This window comes from Phyllopteryx taeniolatus, chromosome 2, assembly GCF_024500385.1.
Source record: "Phyllopteryx taeniolatus isolate TA_2022b chromosome 2, UOR_Ptae_1.2, whole genome shotgun sequence".
Lineage (NCBI taxonomy): Eukaryota > Metazoa > Chordata > Actinopteri > Syngnathiformes > Syngnathidae > Phyllopteryx > Phyllopteryx taeniolatus.
The window spans coordinates 8,063,548-8,090,143 of record NC_084503.1 but is presented as its reverse complement, the minus strand read 5'-3'; the positions used below and the strand labels follow the sequence as shown (position 1 = coordinate 8,090,143).

The following is a 26,596-nucleotide window of genomic DNA, read 5'->3' as shown; positions in this document are numbered from 1 at the left end:
GATGCAAAGTCGAAAAGTGTTCTGTGGTCCGACGAGTCCACATTTCAAATTGTTTTTGGAAACCATCCGGACTGTTATGGACGCAAAGTTCAAAAGCCAGCATCTGTGATGGTATGGGGCTGTGTTAGTGCCAATGACATGGGTAACTTACACATCTGTGAAGGCACCATTAATGCTGAAAGGTATGTACAGGTTTTGGAGAAACATATGCTGCCATCCAAGCAACGTCTTTTTCATGGACGCCCCTGTTTATTTCAGCAAGACAATGCCAAACCACATTCTCCATGTGTTACAACAGCGTGGGTTCGTAGTAAAAGAATGCTGGTACTAGACTGGCCTGCCTGCAGTCTAGACCTGTCTCCCAATGAAAATGTGTGGCGCATTATGAAGCGTAAAATATGACAACGGAGACCCCGGACTGTTGAACAGCTGAAGCTGTACATCAAGCAAGGATCGGAAAGAATTCCCCCTACAAAGCTTCAACAATTAGTGTCCTCAGTTCATAAATGTTTATTGAATGTTGTTAAAATAAAAGGTGATGTAGCAGTGGTAAACAATACCCTGTCCCAGCTTTTTTGGAACGTGTTGCAGCCATATAATTCCAAGTTAATGATTATTTGCTAAAAACAATCAAGTTTATCAGTTTGAACATGAAATATCTTGTCTTTGTAGTGTATTCAATTAAATATAGGTCAAATATGATTTGGAAATCATTGTATTCTGTTTTTATTTATGTTTAACACAACGTCCCAACTTCATTGGAATTGGGGTTGTACATTTACTGGGTAAATTCTACAGGTTGTTTTTTGTGCAGTGCAATATTTTCTTTATGTCAATCTGTGTGGATGAAAATTGAGTACATCTCACATTTAGTATTCATTGTCAAACACTGCAATAGCACTTATCAGTGAACTGAAAATCAGATATGATGTATACCTGTGGAATAGCATCAATACAATTAAATCCCTGTTTCCATGAAAAAATACACCATATACTATGAAATTGTTTTATTTGGTAATAACAGCTTCATAGCACACTTCACTCACTTGTTTATGCTAATAGAATCCAATACATGTACAATGACATCTATTCACAGGAAAGTGCAAAGAATGATACACAAGAAACAAAGTTAGGAATTAGTGCAAACAGCTTTGTGTTGTCTCGTGGGTCAATCATTTCTTTAAAGGGGACATATTTTGAAAATTGTACTTTTTCGTTTCTTATATGCTAATGTAATTGGGTCTCGGTAGCGTTTGGCAACGTGTCTGCACCATGTGCCGGATACATCAGAGCTTGATGAAAAAGTCCTGACTAAACGATTGAGAATGAGTCTACAGCATCTGCCATATGAGTCTACAGCATCTGCCATATAACATCTGAGCTTGGTGATGAAGTGCTGACGTCACCAGTGAAAATACACACTCAAATGCAAACACACACAAAAAAAAGACCTGGCTTAACTTCTTGAGAGGGAGCTTTTGCTTGCCTCCATTGCCAAGTGCTCATGTCGGGTGTGGTTGATTTTTATTTCGTGTATGAGGAGGGTCATTGCTTCAAAAAAAAAAAAACAGTGACGACACCTGGGATCTGTTTTCAACCTGGAATCTGTTTTCAATTGTGAAAAAAATGCATGTCTCATTTAAAATGGAAAAATAAAATGAAACCTGCAATCTTATGATTTCCCCGTCAGCACAAATCCTTCATTTGATGCAGTAATTTTAAACTCCGAAACAATTAAGATTTAAGCATAAAACGTTAAAATTCCTCACTTCTCGTCAATAGAGACTGGTTATATAAGGGGATACATGGTTAGTGCCACTCAAAATCCCCCATGCTCTATCAGCAAATCACCCAATCTGTGAAAACATATCACGTCTACAAAAACAACACATCACAGAAAATGTAAAACAAAAAGAAAAAAGAAAAAAAAATGCAAGCGCGTGGAAAAAAGTTTAAAGCGTCTCAGTGGTCTTGTTCTTGTTACATGGACATTTGTTAATGAGGGCAATATTGTAACAAAAAAAAAAATTGTAGATCCAATTTTTATATACAACTGTAAAAAATTTTTTTTTAAATAAAAATCCACAATCATAAACCCAACCTCAAGTGCCAAATTCCCTTAAGGAATTAGTTACACCACATATTCTCAGTTGAGTCACTGATGGTGTAGTGTCCCATTTGCCTGAATTCAACGCAGGTAGCATGGGTTCAGTTCCCACTCATTGACGGTTTAAATGTTACCGGTAACCTTTCATTGCTCAGTGTTTTTATGTCTCAAAAGTATTTTCTGTCAAATGGGTGTCTTTAGTCATACTAGAGCGGCTCCAACTACCAACGAAAAATTCATTTTGTGTTTTTGACATACTTGGCAAATAAAGATGATCCTGAGAGTGAATAGTTGTGTTTTTATGGCCGACTACTGACTGGCAACCACTTCAGAGTGTAGTCAACCTTTTGCCCAAAGTCAGCTGGGATAAACTCCAGCTTGCCGCAACGCTGAAGAGGATAAGCAGCATAGAAAATTGATTGATTATCAGTTGAATTTAGTGCATTTCAATAAGAAGGTTCTCCGCTCAACTCTATGTTGCCATTCCGGTGTGGAATTTACATGATCTCTGTGATCTGCGAGACCCCTCTTTGGCCGTCTTTGAATATTAAGCCAGGAGTCTCCTACTACCAGGCTGCACAATAAATAGAAAACAAATCTTTTATTTTTCAACAGAGTCTTAAAGAAATGATAATTTGAAACTCTGCCTGTGCCGCCATCAAATCGCTCATCTCGGTCACGTGATACGATAGCAAAAATAGTTTAAAAAAATTGTTTTGTGTGTGCCCTGTGATTGGCTGGCGACCAGTTCAGGGCGTACCCCGCCTCTCGCCCAAAGATAGCTGGGATAGGCACCAGTACGCCCGCGACCCTAGAGATGATAAGCGGTACAGAAAATGGATGGATGGATTTTGAAAAACTTATTCGAAAAGGGAAACAGGCCAAATAATGAGACAGAAGAAAAGCCAGCAACTTCCAATAGGAAAAAATGCTGGAATTCGGAGACAAAATTGGCAGGTACGGGTTTATTACTAGTTGACCCAGTTGACTCTTGCACCAAACCTGCTCTATGTAACTTGAGGCAATGAAGCCATCGAAACTGCCTCGGCACATGGAGCCCAAACACCTGGCATTAAAAGACAACCCCTGTGGAAGTTTACTGAGAGAGGAAAAAAGGTTATCCCAAGATGGGACCAGCTCATTGAAAAGAAACAAGCGCAGGATTCACACTAAATACGACATTCCGCGTGATCCTGCATATTTAATGACATTATTTGTTTTTTCTACGCCGTTCCGTCAAAATAGGTCTTTACATGAAACCGGTCTCTGGGGCAAAAAAAAAAAAGGCAGGGACCGCTACTTTAAAGTACGTTATGAGGGGGAAGGAAAAATACTATATGTATACAACTACCTGCCTACCTGTCTGCCGATCTCAAACTAAGGTGGGAACCCAGAATAAAATGCTATGTGTCAAGATATTGCAGGAAAGTCAATGTATGGAAAGAAATATTATTTTTTTACATTTTAGGGACCATCCATTCACTCATTTTCTATTAAATTATCCTGCTTGGAGCCATGAAAAACGGAGACTAACTCAGCTGACTTTTCGCTTGAAGTGTGCTGGGTTAGCTCTGAATTTATATATATGGAGGCTGATGGGTAAGATGACCACTCATCCACCATCTTACCTGTAAGAGACAGACATTTCAACTTTGTCTTCATGAAATAATAAACATCCATCCAACCATTTTCTTGACCGCTTATCCTCACTAGAGTCGTGGGCTGCTGGAGCCTATCCCAGCTATCTTCGGGCGGGAGACGGGGTACACCCTGAACCGGTCGCCAGCCGATCGCAGCATAATAAACATACAGGGCCCTATTTTCATGAATGGCATAAATCCGGAACGGCGGGCGGCACAACTGTGTGCCAGCGGCGGGTTAGACCAGTGTTGGCCATTTTGCACACCAGCGCACCCCGGCGGATCTGGGAGTGGGTGGGCTGCACCGCTGTGGGTTTGTCTACAGCCCTCTTATTCCCTTTAAATGCGACGCAATGACATTCTCGCATGGATACATTGATACTGTGCGTAAGAGGACGATGCAGCAATCCGTGCATGAGTGGAAGATTGTCACGGCTCTGGCCATGGTGTAGCAACAGACAATACCCTTATTAAATACACAATGAGCTGGTGATAAACACTGGCGAAATAAATATAACCTCTGACCTCAGTATCTGTCTGCCTGTGCCCCCTTCAAATTCACCAAAATCGTGTCAGACCAGCGGTCACCCTTGCGACTGGACTTAGACATGGTCTGAGCAATATACATTATTTTTTTATTTTTTACATTTTTGGGACCATCCATCCACCCATTTTCTATACAATTTATCCTACTTAGAGCCATGAAAAACTGAAGCCCAACCCAATTGACTTTTGGGTAATAGACAGGGTATACCCTTGATTTGTCAAGTCAATCACAGGATACACATAGACAAGCAACAATTTACACTCACATTCAAACTTAACGGCAATTTAGAGCCTTCAATTAACTTAGCAGGTAAGTTTATTGAATGCCAGAGTTCCACCGAAAAGCCACAGAAAGGCTGGAGTCGATATCTGATGCCAGAGGCAGACATGACAACCACATTGACAAAAGACATTTTCCAATTTGGGTCTGGGGCTGAAAACGTTGGGTTAATCCTAAATTTGATGTTTTCTTGTTGTTTTAGCAACCTGTTTCAAAGTGTAAGACATTCAACACATCTGAATGGTTGTCTGTCTATATGTGCCCTGCGACAACCAGCTCAGGGTGGACTTCGCCCTTCACCTGAAGTAAGCTGGGATCGGCTCCAACACCACGGAGAGAATGGATAGATGCCCAAAAATAGATGTTAACAAAAAAAATATAGCGACATATCTTAAGTGTAAATCAAATACAATACAGTATATTCCCTTCACAGCAAGTTTTTAAACCCATGGCCAAGCAAATGACAGCTGAACGGCTTTTCAAAAGTCTTTGGTCAAATGAATGCTAACGTATGATCAGTTTATCCATGCATAGGCATGTAGGCCGTTCTCTTTCCACAACTGGCAGCGAGCAGATGAGTATTTGTTGACAACCAAAAGCTTGCTGGACAGGAGGGCAATGGATGATGGGTAAGGTGACCACTCCTCCACCATCTTACCTGTAAGAAACACACATTTGAACATTATTTCCCAGTCTCCATGAAAGAATAAACATACAGTATTATCTACAATCGATTTCCGAATCCATATTTCCATAAAACTCCATAAAATGTTTAAATCGCTTATTCTCTTGTCCTTGGTAATGGTGATCTACTCTACACCGTGAATAATGTGATTCTGGTTTAAGACATTGACAAAGAATAACATTGACCTGTTTTGGCAAAGTACACAAGATGTTGTGTTAGGAGATCCTGGAAACTCTTGTCCTGATCAGAGAGTGGTCCCTCCAAAAGTAGCTCCAGTCCCCCAAAGAAAGCCATGATATCCAAACAGTGGAAAGAGAAGCGGCTGTGAAACGGCATCTGAGAACTTGTCGTGTTGACGGCTCCAGAAGGTGTGTGTGTCACCACATAGCGATACACGGGACTCTGAAGGGCATCTGCAGAAACCATAATTCATCTAAGAGTTAATGCGAGACAAGAATCCTACACCAAAAAATGCCATTATTAAGTGATACACCGACCCAAAAAATGATAGTCTTTACAGAGTTCACATGATAATGATAAATTATGCACTCCAGAGAATACTAGTTTCATAAACACAAAATCAAAACTATTCTAAAAATTATAGTTATTATAATTATAATTATTCTACTTTGTGACATTGGATGCATACTGGCTTTTTAAGTTTAAATGATGTTCCATTAGATAATTTGTTGATAAATAAACTAATCAAAAGACAAGGTATTTGCAGTGAAATGTATAAAACGGAGGACTTTCAGACTTTTTGTATGCTTTCCTCTAAATTTGTCAGGTACCTGTGGAAATTCAAATGTTTAAAAGTATTTCAGAGGCCAAGAGCTCCTTAAAGTGTGGTAAAAGATGCTGCCAAATTATGACTACAGTAATCCCACATTTATCGTGGGGGTCACATTCCAGACCACACCCACAACAGACGAAATCCACGACGTAGCGACCAATCATTTACACTACATTTAGGTTCAGTGTGTACCTGCCTTTAAGAGGCGGGCCTGGCCTGTTGAGTGACGTGAAAATGAGCGTATGAGGACATACAGATGGTCGGCTGTTTACTATCTTTAGCCTTAGCCACTTTGTTTGCAGATTGACAGCCTCAGTTGTGGCCGTCACAGGTTGACGGCCTCAGTTGTGGCCGTCACAGGTCGGCAAAGAATATGCTTGTGTTTACTGTATTTTGTTACCGTTTGTTCAGTCAAGCAATTGAAAGAGCGCTGTTTCCATCATCCCTCTATCCAAACCACCTGTTATGGATTACAATGTATTCTAACTAGCAGTGGTAGGCCATATTCAATTGGCTCATGATGTTTACTTTCCCGCAGACCTGCAGTTGTGTAGCTTAAGCCAGTTGTACTTTGGAATTGGCACATTGCACTTTAGCTTATTGTGTGAAATTATTCCAAACTTTGTCTGTCTTTAAAGCATTCTTTTACTCCTAGCTCACGCTTATGCTATGCGAGTCAGCAGTAACAGTCTGTGTGGAAAAATAATTGAGTTGTAAAATGTTTGTTTCATATATACCAAACATTACTTCTGTTTTATTTATTGATTCATTTATTTAATTCAAGATGGCGCCTACCTGTGTGGACGCCTCGGTTATGCGTGCTCTAGTATTGTTTTTGTGTTTTTCGTTCGTCTTTGGAGACATTACATGACTCACTACACAAGGGGAGACTTGCTAACCATCAAGGAAACCATCTTTCACCAACTTTCGCAAATCCGCTCAGTTTTTTTCCCTGAGTTACTCACCAGAGCAGCCACCCCGGTTTTTGGGGCATGGAGACGGAGGCGGCGCCACAGAGGGAAGCGAGCCGGCATCTAATTGAAGCTCCGCAAGAGAGGATACAGATTGGTGTTTCCGTCGATCCACCTCGCGAATCTACGCGTGAATTTGCAACTTTCAGTCTCGCCGGTGTTTACATTCCACTTCAGGCTAACACGAACGCCGCACTGCTGACGCTCGCTGAACAAGTAAACGAAATTGGAAAAAAAACACCCAGACTCACCCCCTCATTATTCTTGGGGACTTTTAACAAATCTGAACTCAACCACAAACTCCCGAAATACAAGCAGCACATCGACTGTCCTACCAGGGAAAATAACATTTTAGACCACCGCTATACTACGCTAAATAACACATACCGTGCCATACCTCGTGCAGCTCTGGGCTCGTCTGATCACTGCTTAATTCACTTAATACCAACATACAACAACTTAAATGTGCAAAGCCTACAGTGAAAAAGTGGACCAATGAAGCAAAGAACTTCAAAGCTCTTTAGACTGCACAGACTGGAGTGTCTTTGAAAATTCAGCTGGCAGTCTGGATTATTATACGGATACTGTCACATCTTATATTACTTTCGGTAAAGATGTGTGTGTGCCAGATTCAATAACAACAAGACGTGGTTCACTGCCAAACCGAAGCAAATTCGCCAAGCTGAGGAGGGCGCATATCAGAGCGGGGACAGGGCCCTGTATAATCGCACTAGAAACCAGTTGACTAAAGAAATTAACATCGCAAAGAGAAACTATGCAGTAATGTTCGAAAAACAGTTTAGGGCTAACGACTCTAAATCAGTCTGGCATGCATTCCAATCGCTGACCAATTACAAGCGACGAGGACCCCAAGCTGAGAACAATAGCACACTAGCCAACAACTTGAATACCGACCACTGCAGATTTGAAAAGGACACTTTCACACCCCACACCCACCCAGCCGCACCACCGACCACAATCACACCTCTGACTTCTGCGTTAACCATCCAGGAACAGGATGTGAGACACATCTTCAAACAACAAAAGATTAACAAAGTGGCAGGCCCAGACCATGTGTCCCCATCCTGCCTCAAAGTCTGCGCGGACCAGCTCGCTTAAGTCTTCAGAGATCTTCAATAGATCTCTGGAACTGTGCAAAGTACCATCCCGTTTCAAACGCTCCACTATCATTCCAGTGCCCCAAAAAACCTACAATCTCGGGTCTAAATGACTACAGGCCTATCACCTTGACATCTGTGGTCATGAAGTCATTTGAACGCCTCGTGCTGGACCCCCTGCAGTTTGAGGTGGTCCAGCACGAGGCGTTCAAAGGACTTCATGACCACAGATGTCAAGGTGACAGGCCTGTAGTCATTCAGACCCGAGGTTGCAGGTTTCTTGGGGACTGGGATGATGGTGGAGCGTTTGAAACAGGATGGTACTTCGCACAGTTCCAGAGATCTATTGAAGATCTGTGTGAAGACTTGAGCGAGGTGGTCCGTGCAGACCTTTGAGGCAGGATGGGGACACAAGGTCTGGGCCTGCCACTTTGTTAATCTTTTGTTAACCCTAAATCCTGTTCGTGGATGGTCAACGCAGGAGTGATTGTGGTCGGTGGTGCGGCTGTCTGGGTGTGGGGTGTGACAGTGTCCTTTTCAAATATGCAGGAGAAGGAGTTCAAGTCGTCGGGTAGTCTACTATTGTTCTCAGCTTGGGGGGGACTGTCGCTTGTAATTGGTTAGCGATTGTAATGCATACCAGACTGATTTAGAGTCGTTAGCTCTAAACTCTTCTTCGAATATTACTGCATAGTTTCTCTTTGCAATGTTAATTTCTTTAGTCAACTGGTTTCTGTCCCCACTTTGATATGCGTCCTCTTTAGCCTGGCGAAGTTGCTTAAGTTTGGCAGTGAACCACGGTTTGTTGTTATTGAATGTGCGAAAAGATTTTATTGGTACACAGACCTCTTCACAGAAACTGATATAGGATGTGACAGTGTCCGTATATTCATCCAGGCTGCCAGCGGACTTTTCAAAAGACAATCCAGTCTGTGCAGTCTAAACAGCTTTGAAGTTCTATCACTGCTTCATTGGTCCACTTTTTCACTGTTTTCACTGTAGGCTTTGCACATTTAAGTTCTTTCCTGTATGTTGGTGTTAAGTGAATTAAGCAGTGATCAGAGGAGCCCAGGGCTGCACGAGGTATGGCACGGTATGCGTTATTTACCATGGCATAGCAGTGGTTTAAAATGTTATTTTCCCTGGTAGGACAGTCAATGTGCTGCTTGTATTTCTGGAGTTTGTGGTTGAGTTTAGATTTGTTAAAAGTCCCCGAGAATAATGAGGGGTGAGTCTGGGTGTTTTTTTTCCAATTTCGTTTACTTGTTCAGCGAGCGTCAGCAGTGTGGCGTTCGTGTTAGCCTGAAGTGGAATGTAAACACCGGCGAGAATGAAAGATGCAAATTCACGCGGCGAGTAGAATGTCTTACAGTTCAAACACAGCAACTCTATATGTGGGCTGCAGTGTGTGCTGAGCTCCGTGATGTCCGTACACCATTTTTTATTGATATAGAACCATATCTCGCCGCCTTTTGTTTTCCCCGACAACTCCATGACGCGGTCTGCCCGGTGAAGATGAAAGCCGGGAAGCATTACGGCGCCGTCGGGGACAGCCTCACAAAGCCAAGTCTCCGTAAACTACAGGGCGGTGGAACGTCTAAAGTTTTTACTGGTCTTTATCAGAAGATGAAGCTCATCGATTTTGTTGGGTTGGGAGGGTAGATTCGCGAGGTGGATCGACGGGAACGCCAATCTGTATTCTCTCTTGCGGAGCTTAACTTGGATGCTGGGTCGTTTCCCTCTGTGGTGTCGCCTTCGCCTCCATGCGCCAAAGACCGCAGTAGCTGCCCCGGTGAGTAACTCGGGGAAAAAACTGAGCGGATTTGCGAACGTTTGTGAAAGAAAGTCCAGGGTAGACTTCCTGATGATTAACAAGTCTTCCCTTGTGTAAGTGAGTCACGTAATGTCTCCAAATACGAACGAAAAACACAAAAACATAGACAATACTAGAGAGCACGTAACCGAGGCGTCCACACGGGTAGGCGCCATCTTGGATGGCCTCAATATTTATGCTTTTAAGTTTAGTTTGAAGACCAATTTTCAAGGAAGAGAATTTACCTGCAGCCCTCTGGGCTAGATCATTGTTGGGGCATGTCACTCTGATGTCAGAAACCATGGTCGTGTATGCTCTCTCTGGACAGCGGTCTGTGGTGGGGCAGGGGTCGGAGGAGGGATAAAGCGCCAATGCCGCTTTCGGAAGATTCTCACTAAAAGACTTCAGTTTCTCTGAAAGGAGACATGTAATACACATAACAAATAACTCAATTTCCGACTCAGTTCTAGTTCCTACTCAAATTGAGGTATCCTCCACCCTTCACTGAAACAAAAGAAAGCAGTCAACACAAATAGTAAAAGATAATGTTTTGCCATGTATGTTGTACATTTCAGAGGCGATGGTGTATAGAATGTGTGACTCAAAACTACAGAGCTGTGAAAAATTATGTGTTCCCTTCTCAAATTATTTTTTTTACATACATTTTTGCCATACATTCTACTTTAAATGTCCCTCCCGTATTTTGGCTATTTAGACCTCCATAGAGTGACTCTCGAACATGGACTTAGTATAAGTGTCAATTTCATTTTAAAAAACACTGGTTTTGTCATACGTGTGTCCAGAAAAGGCCTCTCGGACAGCTACTTCTGTTTAACCCAGTTTTGTATCCGCTTTGTCAATATTTGGCTCAGACCACCCCCTTTACTCTGATTGGTTGCCTCCGTGTAGACGACCCACTTGTGAGAGTACAAGTGTTTGTCATGTTGACAGTGCTGGCTCGGGAGTAGAGAGCTAGGTGGACATTTTCTCTTGTGACGTAGATAAGCTCGAGAAATTCAAGTGACCTGATTTCAGGCCTATCGTCAATAAAACGTCTGGGACTCAGGAATGCGTGGACGATATGGATTCATGTTTCACATGTTTACTGAGGTACTATAAAGACAATATTACATCCCAAATACTATAAAAAGTTCGTTTGGCAAAATATCTCCCCTTCAATGTTTAAGATCATTAAACAAATGTAAATGTCAGATGAAGATAACCCAAGTAAACATGCAATGCAGTTTTTAAATGGTGATTTTAATTATTACGGGGAAAAAATATTCCAAAGCTACCTGGCCCTGTGTGAAAAAGCAATTGCCCCGTAAACCTAATAACTGGTTGGGCCACACGCAGCAGCATCAACTGAAATAAAGCGTTTTCTATAAATGGCAATGAGTCTCACCTCTCTGTGGAGGTATTATGGCCTACTTTTCCTCGCAGAACTGTTTTAATTCAGCAACACTACAGGTTTTTCGAGCATGAACAGCCTTTTAAGGTCATGCCGCAGCATTTCAATCATATTCAAGTCCGGGATTTGACTAGGCCACCCTAAAGCCTTCATTTTGTTTTTGAAAGCCATTCAGAAGTTGAATTGCTGGTGTGGTTTGGATCGTTGTCCAGCTGCAGAACACACAGTGCACTTCAGCTTGAGGTCAAGAACTGGTGGTGGAACATTCTCCTTCATGATTTTCTGAGCAAAGAGCAGAATTCATGGTTCCAATAATCACAGCAAGTCTGTCCAGGTAGTCCAAGTCCAGGAAGGGTAAAAATAAAATCTCATACTTTTTTTCCCCAAAAATTCGATTCATGTTTTTTTCCAATTGTGATTTGCTAACTTTTTTGTGACTTATTTTTCCTCCCGAGTTTACTTTTTGTTAAGAAAGCAGTAAGTGCAAATGACCCTAAATGTTTTGCTTTTATTTCATGAAAAACTAAACCCTATTTCTCTTCTGGAATTAAAGTGCAAAACATCTGTCTTTGAATAAAATACTTCTGAAAACATAAATGTAGCATAGCACATTTTATGCAAAGAAATAATAAATCCACTCCAACACTAATTCATAATGTGCAAAGTAACAACTTTTTTGAGTGCCACTTGTAGCATTTGGGTGGCATCTTGGGACCTTAAACTAAAGAGCAAAAAAATATGCAGGTCAGCGTGAATAGTTTTTTAGGACATACCTGGGATCTACAGTTTTCAGCAAGTGGAAAAACACAGTCTTTCCGCTGTCGTAGATGTGGGCCATAACTTTGTGCAAAGCGGTTGCTTGAGTGATTGCGCTCACCGTGCCCATTTTCATATCATACGCGATGCCTTCGATAAATGATTCCACCAAAGTAAGCTGCTTTTTAGCGGGAGTTTGTTCGTTGTAGCGTTTCCATTCCCCTTGTTAAGACATTGACATTTCTCCCACTCGGCTGGATGCGGATGTTTTCGATGCAGGAATAGGTTTGCTGTGCTGCTACAGTATCTTTTGTTGCAATCGATATATCCACCAGGCCTACTTCCATGTCAAGTAGCAAAGCAGCCCCAGACCATCACACTACCACCACCATGTTTGACTGTTGGTATGAGCCATCCTTCCATTCTCAATACCGCTTTATCCTGTTCAGGGTCACGGGATGCCAGAGCCTATCCCATCTGAGTACAGGCAAAAAGCAGTCTACAACCTGTGACAACACACAAATTCCTTGTGTGTTGTTTTGGATATAATTGGCAAATAAAGATGACTCTGATTCTGATTCTGATTTAGACCCGAGATTGTAGGTTTCTTGGGGACTGGAATGATGGTGGAGCATTTGAAACAGGATGGTACTTCGCACAGTTCCAGAGATCCATTGAAGATCTGAGTGATGACTGGAGCGAGCTGGTCCGCACAGACTTTGAAGCAGGATGGGGACACATGGTCTGGGCCTGCCGCTTTATTAATCTTTTCTTGTTTGAAGATGCATCTCACATCCTGTTCGTGGATGGTTAACGCAGAAGTCAGAGGTGTGATTGTGGTCGGTGGTGAGGTGGGGTGGATGTGGGGTGTGAAAGTGTCCTTTTCAAATCTACAGTAGAAGGTATTGAAGTCGTTGGCTAGTGTGCCATTGTTCTCAGTTTGGGGGGATCGTCGCTTGTAATTTGTCAGCTTTTGGAATGCATGCCAGACTGATTTAGAGTCGTTAGCGCTAAACTGTTTTTCCAACTTTGCTGCATAGTTCCTCTTTGCAATGTTAATTTCTTTACTCAGCTGGTTTCTAGCTCGATTATATAGGGCCCTGTCCCCGCTTTGATATGCGTCATCCTTAGCTTGGCGAAGTTAATTAAGTTTGGCAGTGAACAACGGCTTGTTGTTGTTGAAAGTGCGAAATGACTTTGTTGGTACACAAACCTCTTCACAGAAACTGATAAAGGATGTGACACTGTCCGTATATTCATCCAGGCTGCCAGCTGAATTTTCAAAGACATTCCAGTCTGTGCAGTCTGAACAGCTTTGAAGTTCCATCTTTGCTTCATTGGTCCACTTTTTCACTGTTTTCACTGTAGGCTTTGCACATTTAAGTTCTTGCCTGTATGTCCGTATTAAGTGTATAATGCGCATTTTTCACCCCCCAAAAATTGTCAAAAGTCAATAGTGCACATTATACATGGGTATAGGAGAAAAGGAAAAAGACTAACACTTTATCAATGTATGCCGCCATCTAGAGGTTATGAAAAAGCTGTACACTTTCATTCCACTATGACAGCGCTCCCTAGAGGTTATGAAAAAGTTGTACACCTTCATTCGAGTATGCCACCTAGTGGTTATGAAAAAGGTGTAGCCTACACTTTCATTCCAATATGACAGGGGTACGTATGACTGCATATTTGTACAGTTGTGCTCATAACTTTACATACCCTGGCAGAATTTGTGAAATATTATTGTTTTGTTTTTGTTTTTTAATACGACTGATGAATGAACAACAACCATCATTAATTTCTTTATGGTTATGTTTTGTTTAATGAGAATGCTTTTCTGAAATGCTTAACAGTTTAATTTGAAACCCATTAAAATAAAATTAAATGTGTTTTGCCTGGTCCTTCATGTTTTCTTAAAAGAATTGGACACATCTTAAAAATCCTGCCTGGGTAATCAAACATAAGAGAACAACTGTGTGTTTTCTCATTTACGAAAAAAAAATAGGGCTGTGAATTTCAAAATAAGAGCAAGTAAATAAAAGAAAGTATTGTGTGTTCAAATAAGGTGTTTACCTTCAGAATAATTATTTGAAAAAACTAACAAAATACAGATAATACTTCATGTTTTGATCATATGGGTAGAAGTAAAATCATGCATTGTAAAAATACATTATACATAGGTAGAAGGATTTTCCAGAATTTTGAGGTAAACTTTGTGGGTGCGCATTATACAACCCCAATTCCAATGAAGTTGGGACGTTGTGTTAAACATAAATAAAAACAAAATACAATGATTTGCAAATCATGTTCAATCTATATTTAATTGAATACAGGAAGTCCTCGAGTTACGACGCACTCGACCTACGACGCTTCAACCTTACGACGCCCGTGCCTGGTCCCCCATTTTGTCCCAGCACCCTTGTGTTTCTGCTTAGCTAGTGCATAGTGCTTGACTATGTTTGTGCGCCGGGACTATCTTTGCCTTTTTCGCCCTCCTTTTTTCACACTCTCAGCAGTAATGGTAAGTACAGCATCTTATTTTTTTATTTTAATGTATTTTAGTTTCTTTATACGAAGTGTTAAACTTTCCTGCTACGGTCACCTGACGCACCCTGACGCACCTGCGTCACCTGCTCGGGAGACGCAGGGGTTAACTCCCTTCTCTTGTTGCACAGCTGAGCTGGGTGGCGGCAACAATAAAGGCACGAAGCAACGATTTGCTGCGTTAATGCCTTTATTAGCTCCTCTGCACATTCAACGTCAACGGGTCCTCCACTAATCGCTAGTCTTCCCCGGTCGCTTACTTAAAATTAAATTTAAAATTTTAGCAAATAATCATTAACTTAGAATGTTATGGCTGCAACACGTTCCAAAAAAGCTGGGACAGGGTCATGCTTACCACTGTGTTTCATCACCTTTTCTGCAGTGCCGCCTGAGGGATCGAAGGTCACGGGCATTTAATTTTGGTTTTCGGCCTTGCCGCTTACATACAGCGATTTCTTCAGATTCTCTGAACCTTTTGATGATATTATGGACCGTAGATGATGAAATCCATAAATTCCTTGCAATTGTACGTTGAGGAACATTGTCCTTAAATTGTTCGACTATTTCCTCACACACTTGTTAACAAAGAGTTGAACCTCGCCCCATCTTTGCTTGTGAATGACTGAGCAATTCAGGGAAGCTCCTTTTATACCCAATCATGGCACCCACCTGTTCCCAATTAGCCTGTTCACCTGGGATGTTCCAAACAGGTATTTGATGAGCATTCCTCAACTTTCTCAGTCTTTTTTGCCACCTGTCCCAGCTTTTTTGGAACGTGTTGCTGCCATAAAATTCTATGTTAATGATTATTTGCTAAAAACAATCAAGTTTATCAGTTCTATCTTGTCTTTGTAGTGTATTCAATTAAATATAGGTTGAACATGATTTGCAAATCTTTGTATTCTGTTTTTATTTATGTTTAACACAACGTCATTGGAATTGGGGTTGTACATGGGTGCGCATTATACACGAGAAATTACGGTAATATAAAATTCAGGTGCTCCACCGCCTCAATATTGAACACAATATTTAGATGTAAATGAATCATAACTTTATTACTATTCTCACAACTGAATGCATATTGAAATGTTCATTAGACATCTAAAGCAAAAGAGGATAAACACTAATTTGATATGATTGGATAGAAAGTCTTTGTGCACATTATGTATTGCCAGAAGACTTTTCTTGATTTCTGGGGTCAACTGTGGGGATGCGCATTATACCTAACAGTCTATTATCCACAAGAAATTACGATACTGACTGCATATTCAAGCTAGCAAGCTGCTCTGTGGGTGTAGTTACCTGTCACAAACCACGTGTAGTCGCCCCATGTCCACATGGAGATGTTTTCTGCTGGCGGACTGCAGAGGAAACAGTAGTTTGATCACAGTTACAAGAGACAAATGCTGAACCTCAACAAGATTAAACTTCACCTGAAGTCCACTTCTTGCTCTGTTGTCCCAATGACAAAGGCAACATCATTGTAGGCTCCTTTCTTTTCCCATATCTCAAAGGGTGCCGCTTCAAGGACATACCCGTCCACCACTGCAACAGGGCCACAGAAGTGCCCCCTGGTTGGAAGGTCAGTCAGCTCATCGGCACCCCAAGACGGGTATTGCTGCCATGGGACAGCCTGTCAAAAAAGTGAGTAGTACACTTTTATTTTTACAGTGTTAAGAGATAATTGCATCTGGTAATTTGTGGCTGGATGTAAATGGATTTTCACATTTTCAATTTCAGTCAAACATTTGTTACCCAGAGAGAGATTTACATACTGTATGTTCAGTCATGGACATACATACGGACATACCGTATGACCTTATTTTACTTACTTTACTTTTATTTTTTCAAACATTTAAAAGAAACGAGTAGACCACGTTATTTAATATCAGATACAAAAGCTATGGTACTAAGAAATAATTTAAAAAATGCTTCTCGCTGAATGTCTGTCACCTGCTAAATTTAGAAAATAATAAAACAAAAATTCTACCTGTAATATCTGTTTAATCGAGAGACTTCTAAGGCATGAAAGGTCCTTGCAGCCTGTGTTTTTCAGAAAGACCAGATTGCCCGACTCAGCCTGTTCCAGCGTGGCATTATATACATATGAGCCACTCATATCCACTGCCGCACGGAAGAGATCCTTTGCAAGAGGTGACATCATCAAGGTCCATACAGAGGTTCCACCTTACAGAGAAGAAAAACATGTCATAACAGTAAACCTGAATTGAGTGGTTGGTTTTCGGGAGGAAATTTGTTAAAAACTGATAAAATACAGTGACAAGGGTTCATTTATGATGCTGAAACTGCTCCTATAGTGTGTACAAGGGGTACTCGAGACCCACACACATAATAATATTCCCCTGACGATCACGAGTCTCCTCACCCAAACTAGAAATCTGGCGTGATACCTGCACTGACCTGTGAGGGGAAGCTTGGTGCAGCCAGACTGACAGAAAATACAAAGAAGAAGAAGAAAAAGTAGAAGAAGAAGAAATGGGAACAACTAGGCTGTTAACTTATCTGGTGACTACATTTCAGAGGAAAACTCTTCCTGTCATTTTGATTGTGGTGAATGACTTGGGAGACACAAGCATATGCTCCTCCATTTGTAAATTACAGAAACAGCACCAGCTTCAGGTCCTTTCATAATTGGCTGCGGTTCCCTTTCACGTGACAATCACAGAGTCTGCGGATCGGCTGACCTCTGTGCCGACCACACAGAAGGATTTTCAATAGTAACTATTAAGGATGCTTAACATTTAAGATTGCCACCATGCTCTCCGGACTGGTGGGGGCGCACTACGTCGGGGGAGATTGGGCGTGGGGGGCGGTGGTCCGCTGTCTGTGCCCCTCCCTTTGTGACTGGTCGGGCCGCTTCGGTTGGGCTGCGGACCGCCCTGGGTCCTGCGGAGTAGGTGGAGTCCCCCTGGTTGGGTCCCCCGCTGGACGGGCTCGCTGGCTTGGCCCCCCCTTTTGGGTGGAGCGGGCCGGGCCCAGCCTTCCTTTAATGTGCCGGCTCAGCAATTCCATACACCAGTTGACTAACATGCATGTGAGATGGTGTTCATTCACTAATAATAGACCAGCTATAGCTTTTAATTGCTTGGGCTGGGACCACTAATAACAACACGTTATTCAATAATAATGTTAATAACGTTATATTAATTATATATGTTATTAACTCAAAGGTTCTTACAGATGTATAAACACTAATAAGAATCCCACAGCACCACTCGTCAGTAGCACTGCCTTGCTTATTTCCCACATCCTGTCCTGCCCTTTTTCATCCTCTCTCATCTTGTTCTCTTGGTTAGTTATTGCATGTCCTCACCGGGTGTCCCACCCCCATCCACAAATAAGAACACGATTTGACTGTTGTAAAGTTACATGTGCTCAAATATCTAGACGGTCTAACTATTGTTCTGCTGTGGTTCTCACCACTAGTCCCCTTGTCCCTCTGTCTGTCCCCTAGTTAAACCGTTTTCTGGCTGTCTGTCTGTGTTTTAAATAAACATTAGAATAATTAAAACAAAATAAGCAGAGGGAGTATTTCAAACTCCCCTGTTGCACGGCAAAACTGTTCCAGCACAAAAGGCATCCAGATCCACCATTCTGCAAGGCCATGCAGCTGAACAGGACAGGTTAAAAAAACCAAAAAAAAACATTTAAGATTGTCTGCCCCAACCGTTCCTAAATGGTTGGAGTATAGATAATATTTTAGAAATCGTCAGATAATCTGACCTTTGTTGACTTTGGATGGATAGAATCAAACTCTAAATCGGCCCTACTATGAGTCTTGATTGTCACATTTAGTTTGTTTTTACGCTCAAAATCAAACTACATGACCAAGTTCCAAAAAAACCTGCTAGAGACAGTGGTGCATGAGCAAATAACAATTAACTAAATTTGCTGACGAGGATAAAGGTGCAGATCAAAGATTTCAACATTTCCCAATGCCGCATGCTTGCGTAAGTGATGTTCCATGGCAGAGATCCACCAGACGTTATGGTAGACCAGATAAGACTTGAGTGGGATATTATGGTCATGTCAGATGAACATATGTAAGATTTTTCAGCCTTGGTGGAGAGTTGTGTAATGTGTTTGGAATCAGGAACCTTACACATAATATTTAAGAAAGCACTTACACTATATTGCCAAAAGTATTTGCTCACCCATCCAAATAATCGGAATCAGGTGTTCCAATCACTTCCATGGCCACAGGTGTATAAAATCAAGCACCAAGGCATTCAGACTGTTTTTACAAACATTTGTGAAAGAATGCGTCGCTCTCAGGAGCAATGCAGTCTTTGTCTGACTGCATTGTGTCAAGTGTAAAGTTTGGTGGAGGGGGTATTATGGTGTGGGGTTGCTTTTCCGGAGCTGGGCTTGGGCCCTTAGTTTCAGTGAAAGGAACTCTGAATGCTCCAGCATCACAAGAAATTTTGGACAATTCCATCCTCCCAACTTTGTGGGAAGAGTTTGGAGCTGGCCACTTCCTCTTCCAACAGGACTGTGCACCAGTGCACAGAGCAAGGTCCATAAAGAAATGAATGACAGAGTCTGTTGTTGATGAACTTGGCTGGCCTGCACAGATTCCTGACCTCAACCCGATAGGACACCTTTGGGATGAATTAGAGTGGAGACTGTGAGGCAGGCCTTCTCATCCAACATCAGGGTGTGACCTCACAAATGCGCTTCTGGAAGAATGGTCAAAAATTCCCATAAAGACACTCTTAAACCTTGTGGACAGCCTTCCCAGAAGAGTTGAAGCTGTTATAGCTGCAAAGGGTGAAGCGACGTCACATTGAACCTTATGGATTAGGAATGGGATGTCACTTACATTGATATATGTGTCAAGGTCGGTGAGCAAATACTTTTGACAATATAGTGTACGTCTGTTATCCTATTATATTAATCTAGTTTCATCCAATTGTATTCAATCATTTCTGTGTGGTGTTTGCAGTGTGTGCTCATGTTTTTACTGTATACACAGTGCTTGACACATTTATTGATGATTGATGAGGATTGATGATTCATTGATGATAATCGATGATTCATTGATGATAATCATCCTTCTTCGCTGTCTATGACTTCTGGTCTCTTTAATGGTTGTGAGTGCACCACCGCGCCCAGTTTTCTTCTATTGTGGATTAGGGCTCTGATCGTGGTTCACTGGACTCCAAAAGCATTCTCATTTGTTCATGAACTTCTTTGGTTTGTGGCATGATGCATTTCTTTTTTAGATCTTGACCATTAGCCTAGGGCACTTTGTCTGACATGTACTATTGAATTAAGTAACTTCTTCATTCAACAAATCTTCCGGTAATTAGGCCAAAGTGTGGCCAAAGAAATTTAATTCAGCTTTTCCAAAACTGTGGTTAATCACAATTATCTTATCTTAAAACAAAGGGGTGGGGGCAATCACCTTTTCACATGAGGACAGATAGGTTTGGATTATTTCACCTTTAATAAATAAAAATTTTTTTTTAGAAACTGCATTTTGTATTTACTTGAGTTGTCTTTGTGAGATATTAAAATTGATGATCCGAAACACTGATAAATTCGATAAATGTCCAAAACAAAAACTAAAATAAAATCTGAAATCAGGAAGGGGCAAAATATTTTTCAAGACATTGTGCATCTTTTTTGGACAATAAATCAATAAGACTGGTCAATGAAAAAAAAATCTAAATGTATTGTTTTCATACCTGAACTCTGCCCAAAGATGGTAACTTTTCCAGGATCTCCTCCAAAAATGTGGATGTTTCTTTGTACCCATTTTAATGCAGCAATCTGATCCATGAAGCCATAATTCCCTATTGAGAAAGAGGCAGATTCTTTCCAGTGTCCCATTTTTCAAGTCAGAAATAAAAATCATTTTGAACAAAATTTAGCTGTTCCTTTCAAGCTAAGAGTGGCTCAGACAAGAATTTCTCTGTCAACACCATACACAAGTGCATATTTATATTATGTTTTTAATGTAAAATGCCTGACAATTACATTGCTTCATTAATCCAACACAATGTAAAATAGTGACATACAATATTGAAGGCTTTCTGACAAGACATCTTTCAAACTATGTGCATGGAATCAGAAACCCATACTTTAAATAAAATAAACAAAACTGACCTGAAGTGTTTTTGAGAGAGCCTTCCCTTAGTATCTCCAGAGCCATGAAGCCAAATGCATTTAGTCTGTAGTTGAAGCTGACGTACACCATCCCAGTTTCTGCGGCAAGCTTCTCTGTGGGTGAGTAGCCTTGCTCTCCACCACTGAACATGTGTAGGTAGCCTCCATGGATCCAGACCATGACGGGCAGCTTTGAGTTGGTCTTGAGCGTTGGTGTCCACACGTTGACAAAGAGGCAGTCCTCTTGGCCCATCAGCTTGCCTGTACTTGACAACGGTCGCACTTGAGGACACATGCTGCGGAAGTGGCTAGCATCGGTAACCCCCTCCCGACACACTGGGTCGGCAGGAGGTGCCCAACGCAGGTTACCAACTGGCGGAGCAGCATATGGCATACCCTTAAAGGAGTAGGCCCCATTTTTCTGTAAAGTGAGAATTACATTTACAGTATGTCATTGTGAATTTATGGTCCCAAAACAGTTTATTGAGGATATTTTGGCAGAGGAAGCATGTCCCAATTGCATTAATTGTAAATTACTTACATTTTAAGACTGTATAATCGTATCACTTCATCAAGTGCAAGCTTTATAAACCCTACATGTAACCCTAAATGTAAATTGAATACTGGGGGTAGGCTGGAGGAAACCCACCATGCATGTTTTTGGGATGTGGGAGGAAACCGGAGTACCTGGAGAAAACCCACATAGGCACGGGGGAGAACATGAAAACTCCACACAAGAAGGCCGGATATGAGCCCGCAAATAAAATATTAAAAAAAGACAATTTATATATACATAATATATATATATCCATCCATCCATTTTCTGAGCCGCTTCTCCTCACTTAGGGTCGCGGGCGTGCTGGAGCCTATCCCAGCTGTCATCGGGCAGGAGGCGGGGTACACCCTGAACTGGTTGCCAGCCAATCGCAGGGCACATAGGAACAAACAACCATTCGCACTCACAGTCATGCCTACGGGCAATTTAGAGTCTCCAATTCTTGCATGTTTTTGGGATGTGGGAGGAAACCGGAGTGCCCGGAGAAAACCCACGCAGGCACGGGGAGAACATGCAAACTCCACACAGGCGGGGCCAGGGATTGAACCCGGGTCATCAGAACTGTGAGGTTGACGCTCTCACCAGTCGCCCACCGTGCCACCTATACACATACACATACACACATACACGATGTGAGCCTTTGAAACAAATATTGCGATTTATCATGTGATTATATATATATATACATATATATCATGTGATTATATATATATATACATATATGTATGTATGTATATATATATATATATATACCTTGTTGGAAGGTGAACCTTCGGCCTAGTCTGAGCTCCTGAGCACTCTGGAGAAGGTTTTTTTTTTTTTTTGCCTGGATTTCTCCACACAGGCTACTTCGAATTAAGGCCAAAAAGTTCTATCTTGGTCTCATCAGACCGGAGAATCTTATTTCCCACCATCTTGGAGTCCTTCAGGTGTTTTTTTTTGCAAACTCCATGCGGGCTTTCGTGTGTCTTGCATTGAGGAGTGGCTTCCGTCAGGCCACTCTGCCATAAAGCCCCGACTGGTGGAGGGCTGCAGTTATGGTTGACTTTCTAGATGTTTCTCCCGTCTCATATATATATATATATATATATATATATATTCTCCAGAGTGCTCAGGAGCTCAGACTGGGCCGAAGGTTCACCTTCCAACAAGACAATGACCCAAAGCACACAGCTAAAATAACAAAGGAATGGCTTCAGAACAACTATGTGACTGTTTATGAATGGCCCAGACAGAGCCCTGATTTAAACCCAATTGAGCATCACTGGAAACACCTGAAAATGGCTGCCTACCAACGTTGGCCATCCAACCTGACAGAACTGGAGAGGATCTGCAAGGAGGAATGGCAAATGATTCCTAAATCCAGGTGTGGAAAAACTTGTTGCATCATTCCCAAAAAGAATCATGGCTGCATTAGCTCAAAAGGGTGCTTCTACTAAATACTGAGAAAATGGTCTGAATAATTACGGCTGTGTCAGATTTCTTTTTTAATAAATCTGCAAACATTTCAACAATTCAGTTTTTTTTGTCAATATGGGGTGCTGTGTGTACATTAATGTGGAAAAAAATGAACTTAAATGATTTTAGCAAATGGCTGCAATATAAAAAAGTGCAAAATTTAAGGGGGTCTGAAAACTTTCCGTACCCATTGTGTAGGTGCTATTTACAGCGGCTGAAATAAGTATTTCACACGTCACCATTTTCTCACTAAATATATGTCCAAAGGTGCTACTGACATGAAAATTTCACCAAATGGGGTCTGAATACTTTCCGTACCCACTGTACCTGTGGGAAAATGCTTTTCCCAGTATGTTCCTTTGGAAGCAGCTACTGTGCCCTGATTTTATGTGTGAGATGTTATATGCAGAGGTGGGTAGAGTAGCCAAATATGGTACTGAAGTAAGAGTACTTTTACTTTAATATAATATAACTCAAGTAAAAAGTAGTCCTCCAAATATTTACTTGAGTGTGAGTAAGAAAGTACCCAGTGAAGAAACTATTCAAGTCAAGAGTAACTGATTTGTAACTAGTAAAGCTATTTATTTATTTATTTTAATTTTATTTTTTTAAATCAGAGCACAGTTTTCAAATAAAATAAAAATCAATAATATATTGGAGTCCACAGACGCCTGCCACCATTTCAATTTTTAAGTGCCCAGAAACCAACAACACATGCATTGGGCCCCACATAAACAGTATTTGCTTTATTCGCATAAACGACTTCATGAAGACTTCATGAAGAAGCTGTTTACTGACTTATTGATAGTGTGTGTGTGCGTGTCTGTGTGTGTGTGAGAGAGAGAGAGAGAGAGAGAGAGAGAGATTAAGATTACAGCATGGTACATATCCCCAAAATGCATGTTTTAGTGTCTTATGAATAAATAAATACAATAGGGCTAATGTTGCTAAATGCACTGCCAAAACAATAGAAACATCTGCAACTTACTGCAAGGTTTTTGTTAGAAGTGGGCTGAAATGTCCACGTTTCAGCGGACGCAAGACTAAAGCTGTTGTTTTTCGGAGTCTGTAGAGTAAACAGCTCGCGCGCCTGTTTCATTTCCCAAAAGGAGTCATTTTGATTAGCCTGCAAATGCATAGTGTGTGGTCATGTGTCATGGGCCTTGTGCTGTCTGACTGGTGAATTGTAGTCAAATGACACTAGTGATTACTTTGGATTGGCGCAACGGGGGCCTATGCACAAGTCGTACAAGAAGTCTAAAAAAAGATTGCACACGCAATAATGGATAAATAAAAGTAGCGAACGGGACGTCGATGGTACATTCAAACTACTCTGACAAGTACAATTTATCCAAAATGTTACTTGAGTAAATGTAATGGAGTAAATGTAGCATGTTACTACCCACCAATGGATATACAGTATGTTATTGCTTGCTGACAGCCCCCGAAGACGGTGCTTCTTCACTCCACTCTGTGCTGAACCATGTTTTAATAGCTATGTTATGTATTTAATAATCTTTTCTTACTGTAACTATTTTTACTCACGGATGTTTGGTGTCGCAGGGCCTCAAGAGACTGCGGGTGAGTGAAAGCTTTGTTTGTGTCTTATGATTTGCCTTCTGAAGCACTTTGTGTTGCTTTTTAAATATGAAAGTTGCTATACAAATAGAGGTTTGATTTATTGATATGATCGCCAGGTTAAGAGGATAGATCAAATATTTGTTTTATATTAATAATTCCATTAATAAAGTAATCATCAAATAACTGAAACTCACATGTCTTCCTCTGTATTCGCCACAGTCAGTGGTCACTTGGACAAGGCCGGGTGGGAGTGTCTGGGCTACATAGCCCAGGTAAGTGGCCAAAACAAGGAGAGCGAGCACCCCAAGGCAGATGAGCAAAATGCAGCGCCTGGAGAGCACCAGGAAGGGGCTGATGTAATGTCTGTGTCGAACATACTGCACCTCCTCTTCCTCCTCCTCCTGTACCAGGTAACGGTACTCTGTCCTTTCTGGGACCTCAAATGCGTCCTCGCTCATCTTCTATCTAGGAGGAGACACATAAAACAAAACTGTGCAATATGTTACATTCCATATAACGTACTATGGCTTACAATGGCTTGATAAAGGTCAAGGGAGTTGGGTTTGTGCATTAATATCTTAAATTTAGTAACATGGCCTGGATATATCTTCAAAAGTACTACAGTTTTTGCATACCTTACGAGATATCAGAGTACATTAGGAAATGTCCAGTTCCACTTTTATTGGTCCAGCGAACATTTTTTTTTTAAGCCCAATTGACACAACTTTAAACATTTACAATGAGAACAGTCAAATTTGAGCTTCTAACTTTCATCATTCAGCCAGGATATCAGCTCTCTTTAGATCAACCAGGTAGAGATTTCTTTCATTGGATAAATGTTCCCAATATATGACACTAACATTTGGGAATATTTACAGAGCTCCTTTTGCAGTCAACTTGATCCAAAACTAATTCAGACATATATCAAAGACACTTGACCTGGTTTTGCACAAAATAAAATAAATATATAAATAAATCTGCATGATTATAGAATCACACTTTTTAGGAAATAATAATAATAATAACAACAACAATTATTATTATTTATAGAGTACTTTCAAAAAAAGTGTTGTACGGATAAGTAAACAGAACAGGTACAATACCAACATGTAAAACGAAATTAAGACAAACAAAGTAAAACAATTATGTAAATAAAAACTGGAACAAAAAAACAGACCATTAAAAGAGGACAAAAAATGTGGAAGGAATGAAAAATGTAGAATTTGTCTTAATATGGGAAAAATGTGGGTATTTTATAGTGAGCAAGTTTAAAATGTGGGTGAAAACTGGAATTTGAGTAATGTGGAAATTTGGGGAATCAGAAAACTATTTAGTAGTTGTAATGGTTTGAATCGGTCAAGAAATGTTAAAGCAGGATGGAATAGGATGTAGTCACTTGTTGTGTGGTTAAGTAATTAAAAACAAACAATATGATAAATAATACGATACATAAAATATTAAGATCCAGTGTCTGCTTGTATGGAGAGAGGTCACATAAGCATCTTACTACGCACCACTGTCAACAAAGTGCATTCTTGCAAACTAAGTGCAGTATTCATTCTCTGCTGTGTCAGGCAGATTGTGAACTGAAACTGTTGTGCGACAGTGCGATCCCATTTATGGCTTGTTCTGCACACTGACAGTAATTTCCTGGAGGACTGGAAAAAGTGCAAACTAAGTATGGTTACCGATGAACCAAAACTATGGAATATTGTTCACAGATGTGAAAATTACGCTATAGTATAATTGCACGCGCATGTGCGCACTATCTGAAAAAAAAAAAGGGCACAATAGTTGTTTGTGATACGTCGTGTAAACGCACAGTTTCTGCACATATTGTCAAACACCTTTATGTCACAATATATGGCGTAAAAAAAAGACAACTAACGTGTCCAGTAGATATTAGATATAATGTGTGCGTAGAGCTAGACAGTCACAGCTATATCACGTGAACCCATGTTTATTAAGTCGCCACTTCATATCGTAAGCATCAACTTCCAGCGCATGTAGCTACGTCTAACATTAGTTCACGAAAGAAAAACATTTGAATCTGCGGTTTCTGTTGCTTACCATGTGCTGAAAAAGACAAGACAAACACAAGTAAACTCCAAATAAAGACTCGGTCAGGCAAGCTTCCACTTGAAAAGAAAAGTCAAGCCATTGTCTAAATCTGTTTACACTCTGCGTTGCCAACGCGGTACAAGG

At 41.0% G+C, this 26,596-nt stretch overlaps 1 protein-coding gene across 2 annotated transcripts; it reads right to left on the bottom strand.

Annotated features, from left to right (window-relative positions):
* Positions 1–992: 992 nt before the first annotated feature.
* On the bottom strand, positions 993–26,588 carry si:ch211-71n6.4 (para-nitrobenzyl esterase). Of its 2 annotated transcripts, none has more exons than XM_061758282.1 (10): positions 26,462–26,588; positions 24,586–24,856; positions 20,797–21,217; positions 20,376–20,483; positions 16,655–16,851; positions 16,098–16,297; positions 15,967–16,025; positions 10,199–10,366; positions 5,444–5,671; positions 993–5,231 (listed from the first exon to the last, which is right to left on the bottom strand). In XM_061758282.1, exons 2-10 carry the CDS (start codon positions 24,847–24,849, stop codon positions 5,089–5,091), a joined length of 1,788 nt encoding a protein of 595 aa, XP_061614266.1. In that variant the 5' UTR covers positions 24,850–24,856; positions 26,462–26,588; the 3' UTR covers positions 993–5,088. The 2 variants fall into 2 exon arrangements, with proteins under 2 accessions (XP_061614266.1, XP_061614257.1); XM_061758273.1 differs by having other exon boundaries at positions 24,586–24,881; positions 26,462–26,572.
* Between the last annotated feature and the right edge of the window lie 8 nt (positions 26,589–26,596).

Bases quoted from the DNA above. Each gene is read 5' to 3' on its own strand.
- si:ch211-71n6.4 (XM_061758282.1), bottom strand. From the start codon at position 24,849: ATGAGCGAGGACGCATTTGAGGTCCCAGAAAGGACAGAGTACCGTTAC. The intron at 21,218-24,585 runs GTGAGTTTCAGT...CTCACTTTACAG, and splicing joins GCGAATACAGAGGAAGACAT to AAAAATGGGGCCTACTCCTT. The intron at 16,298-16,654 runs GTAGAATTTTTG...CTTTTTTGACAG, and splicing joins CGATTAAACAGATATTACAG to GCTGTCCCATGGCAGCAATA.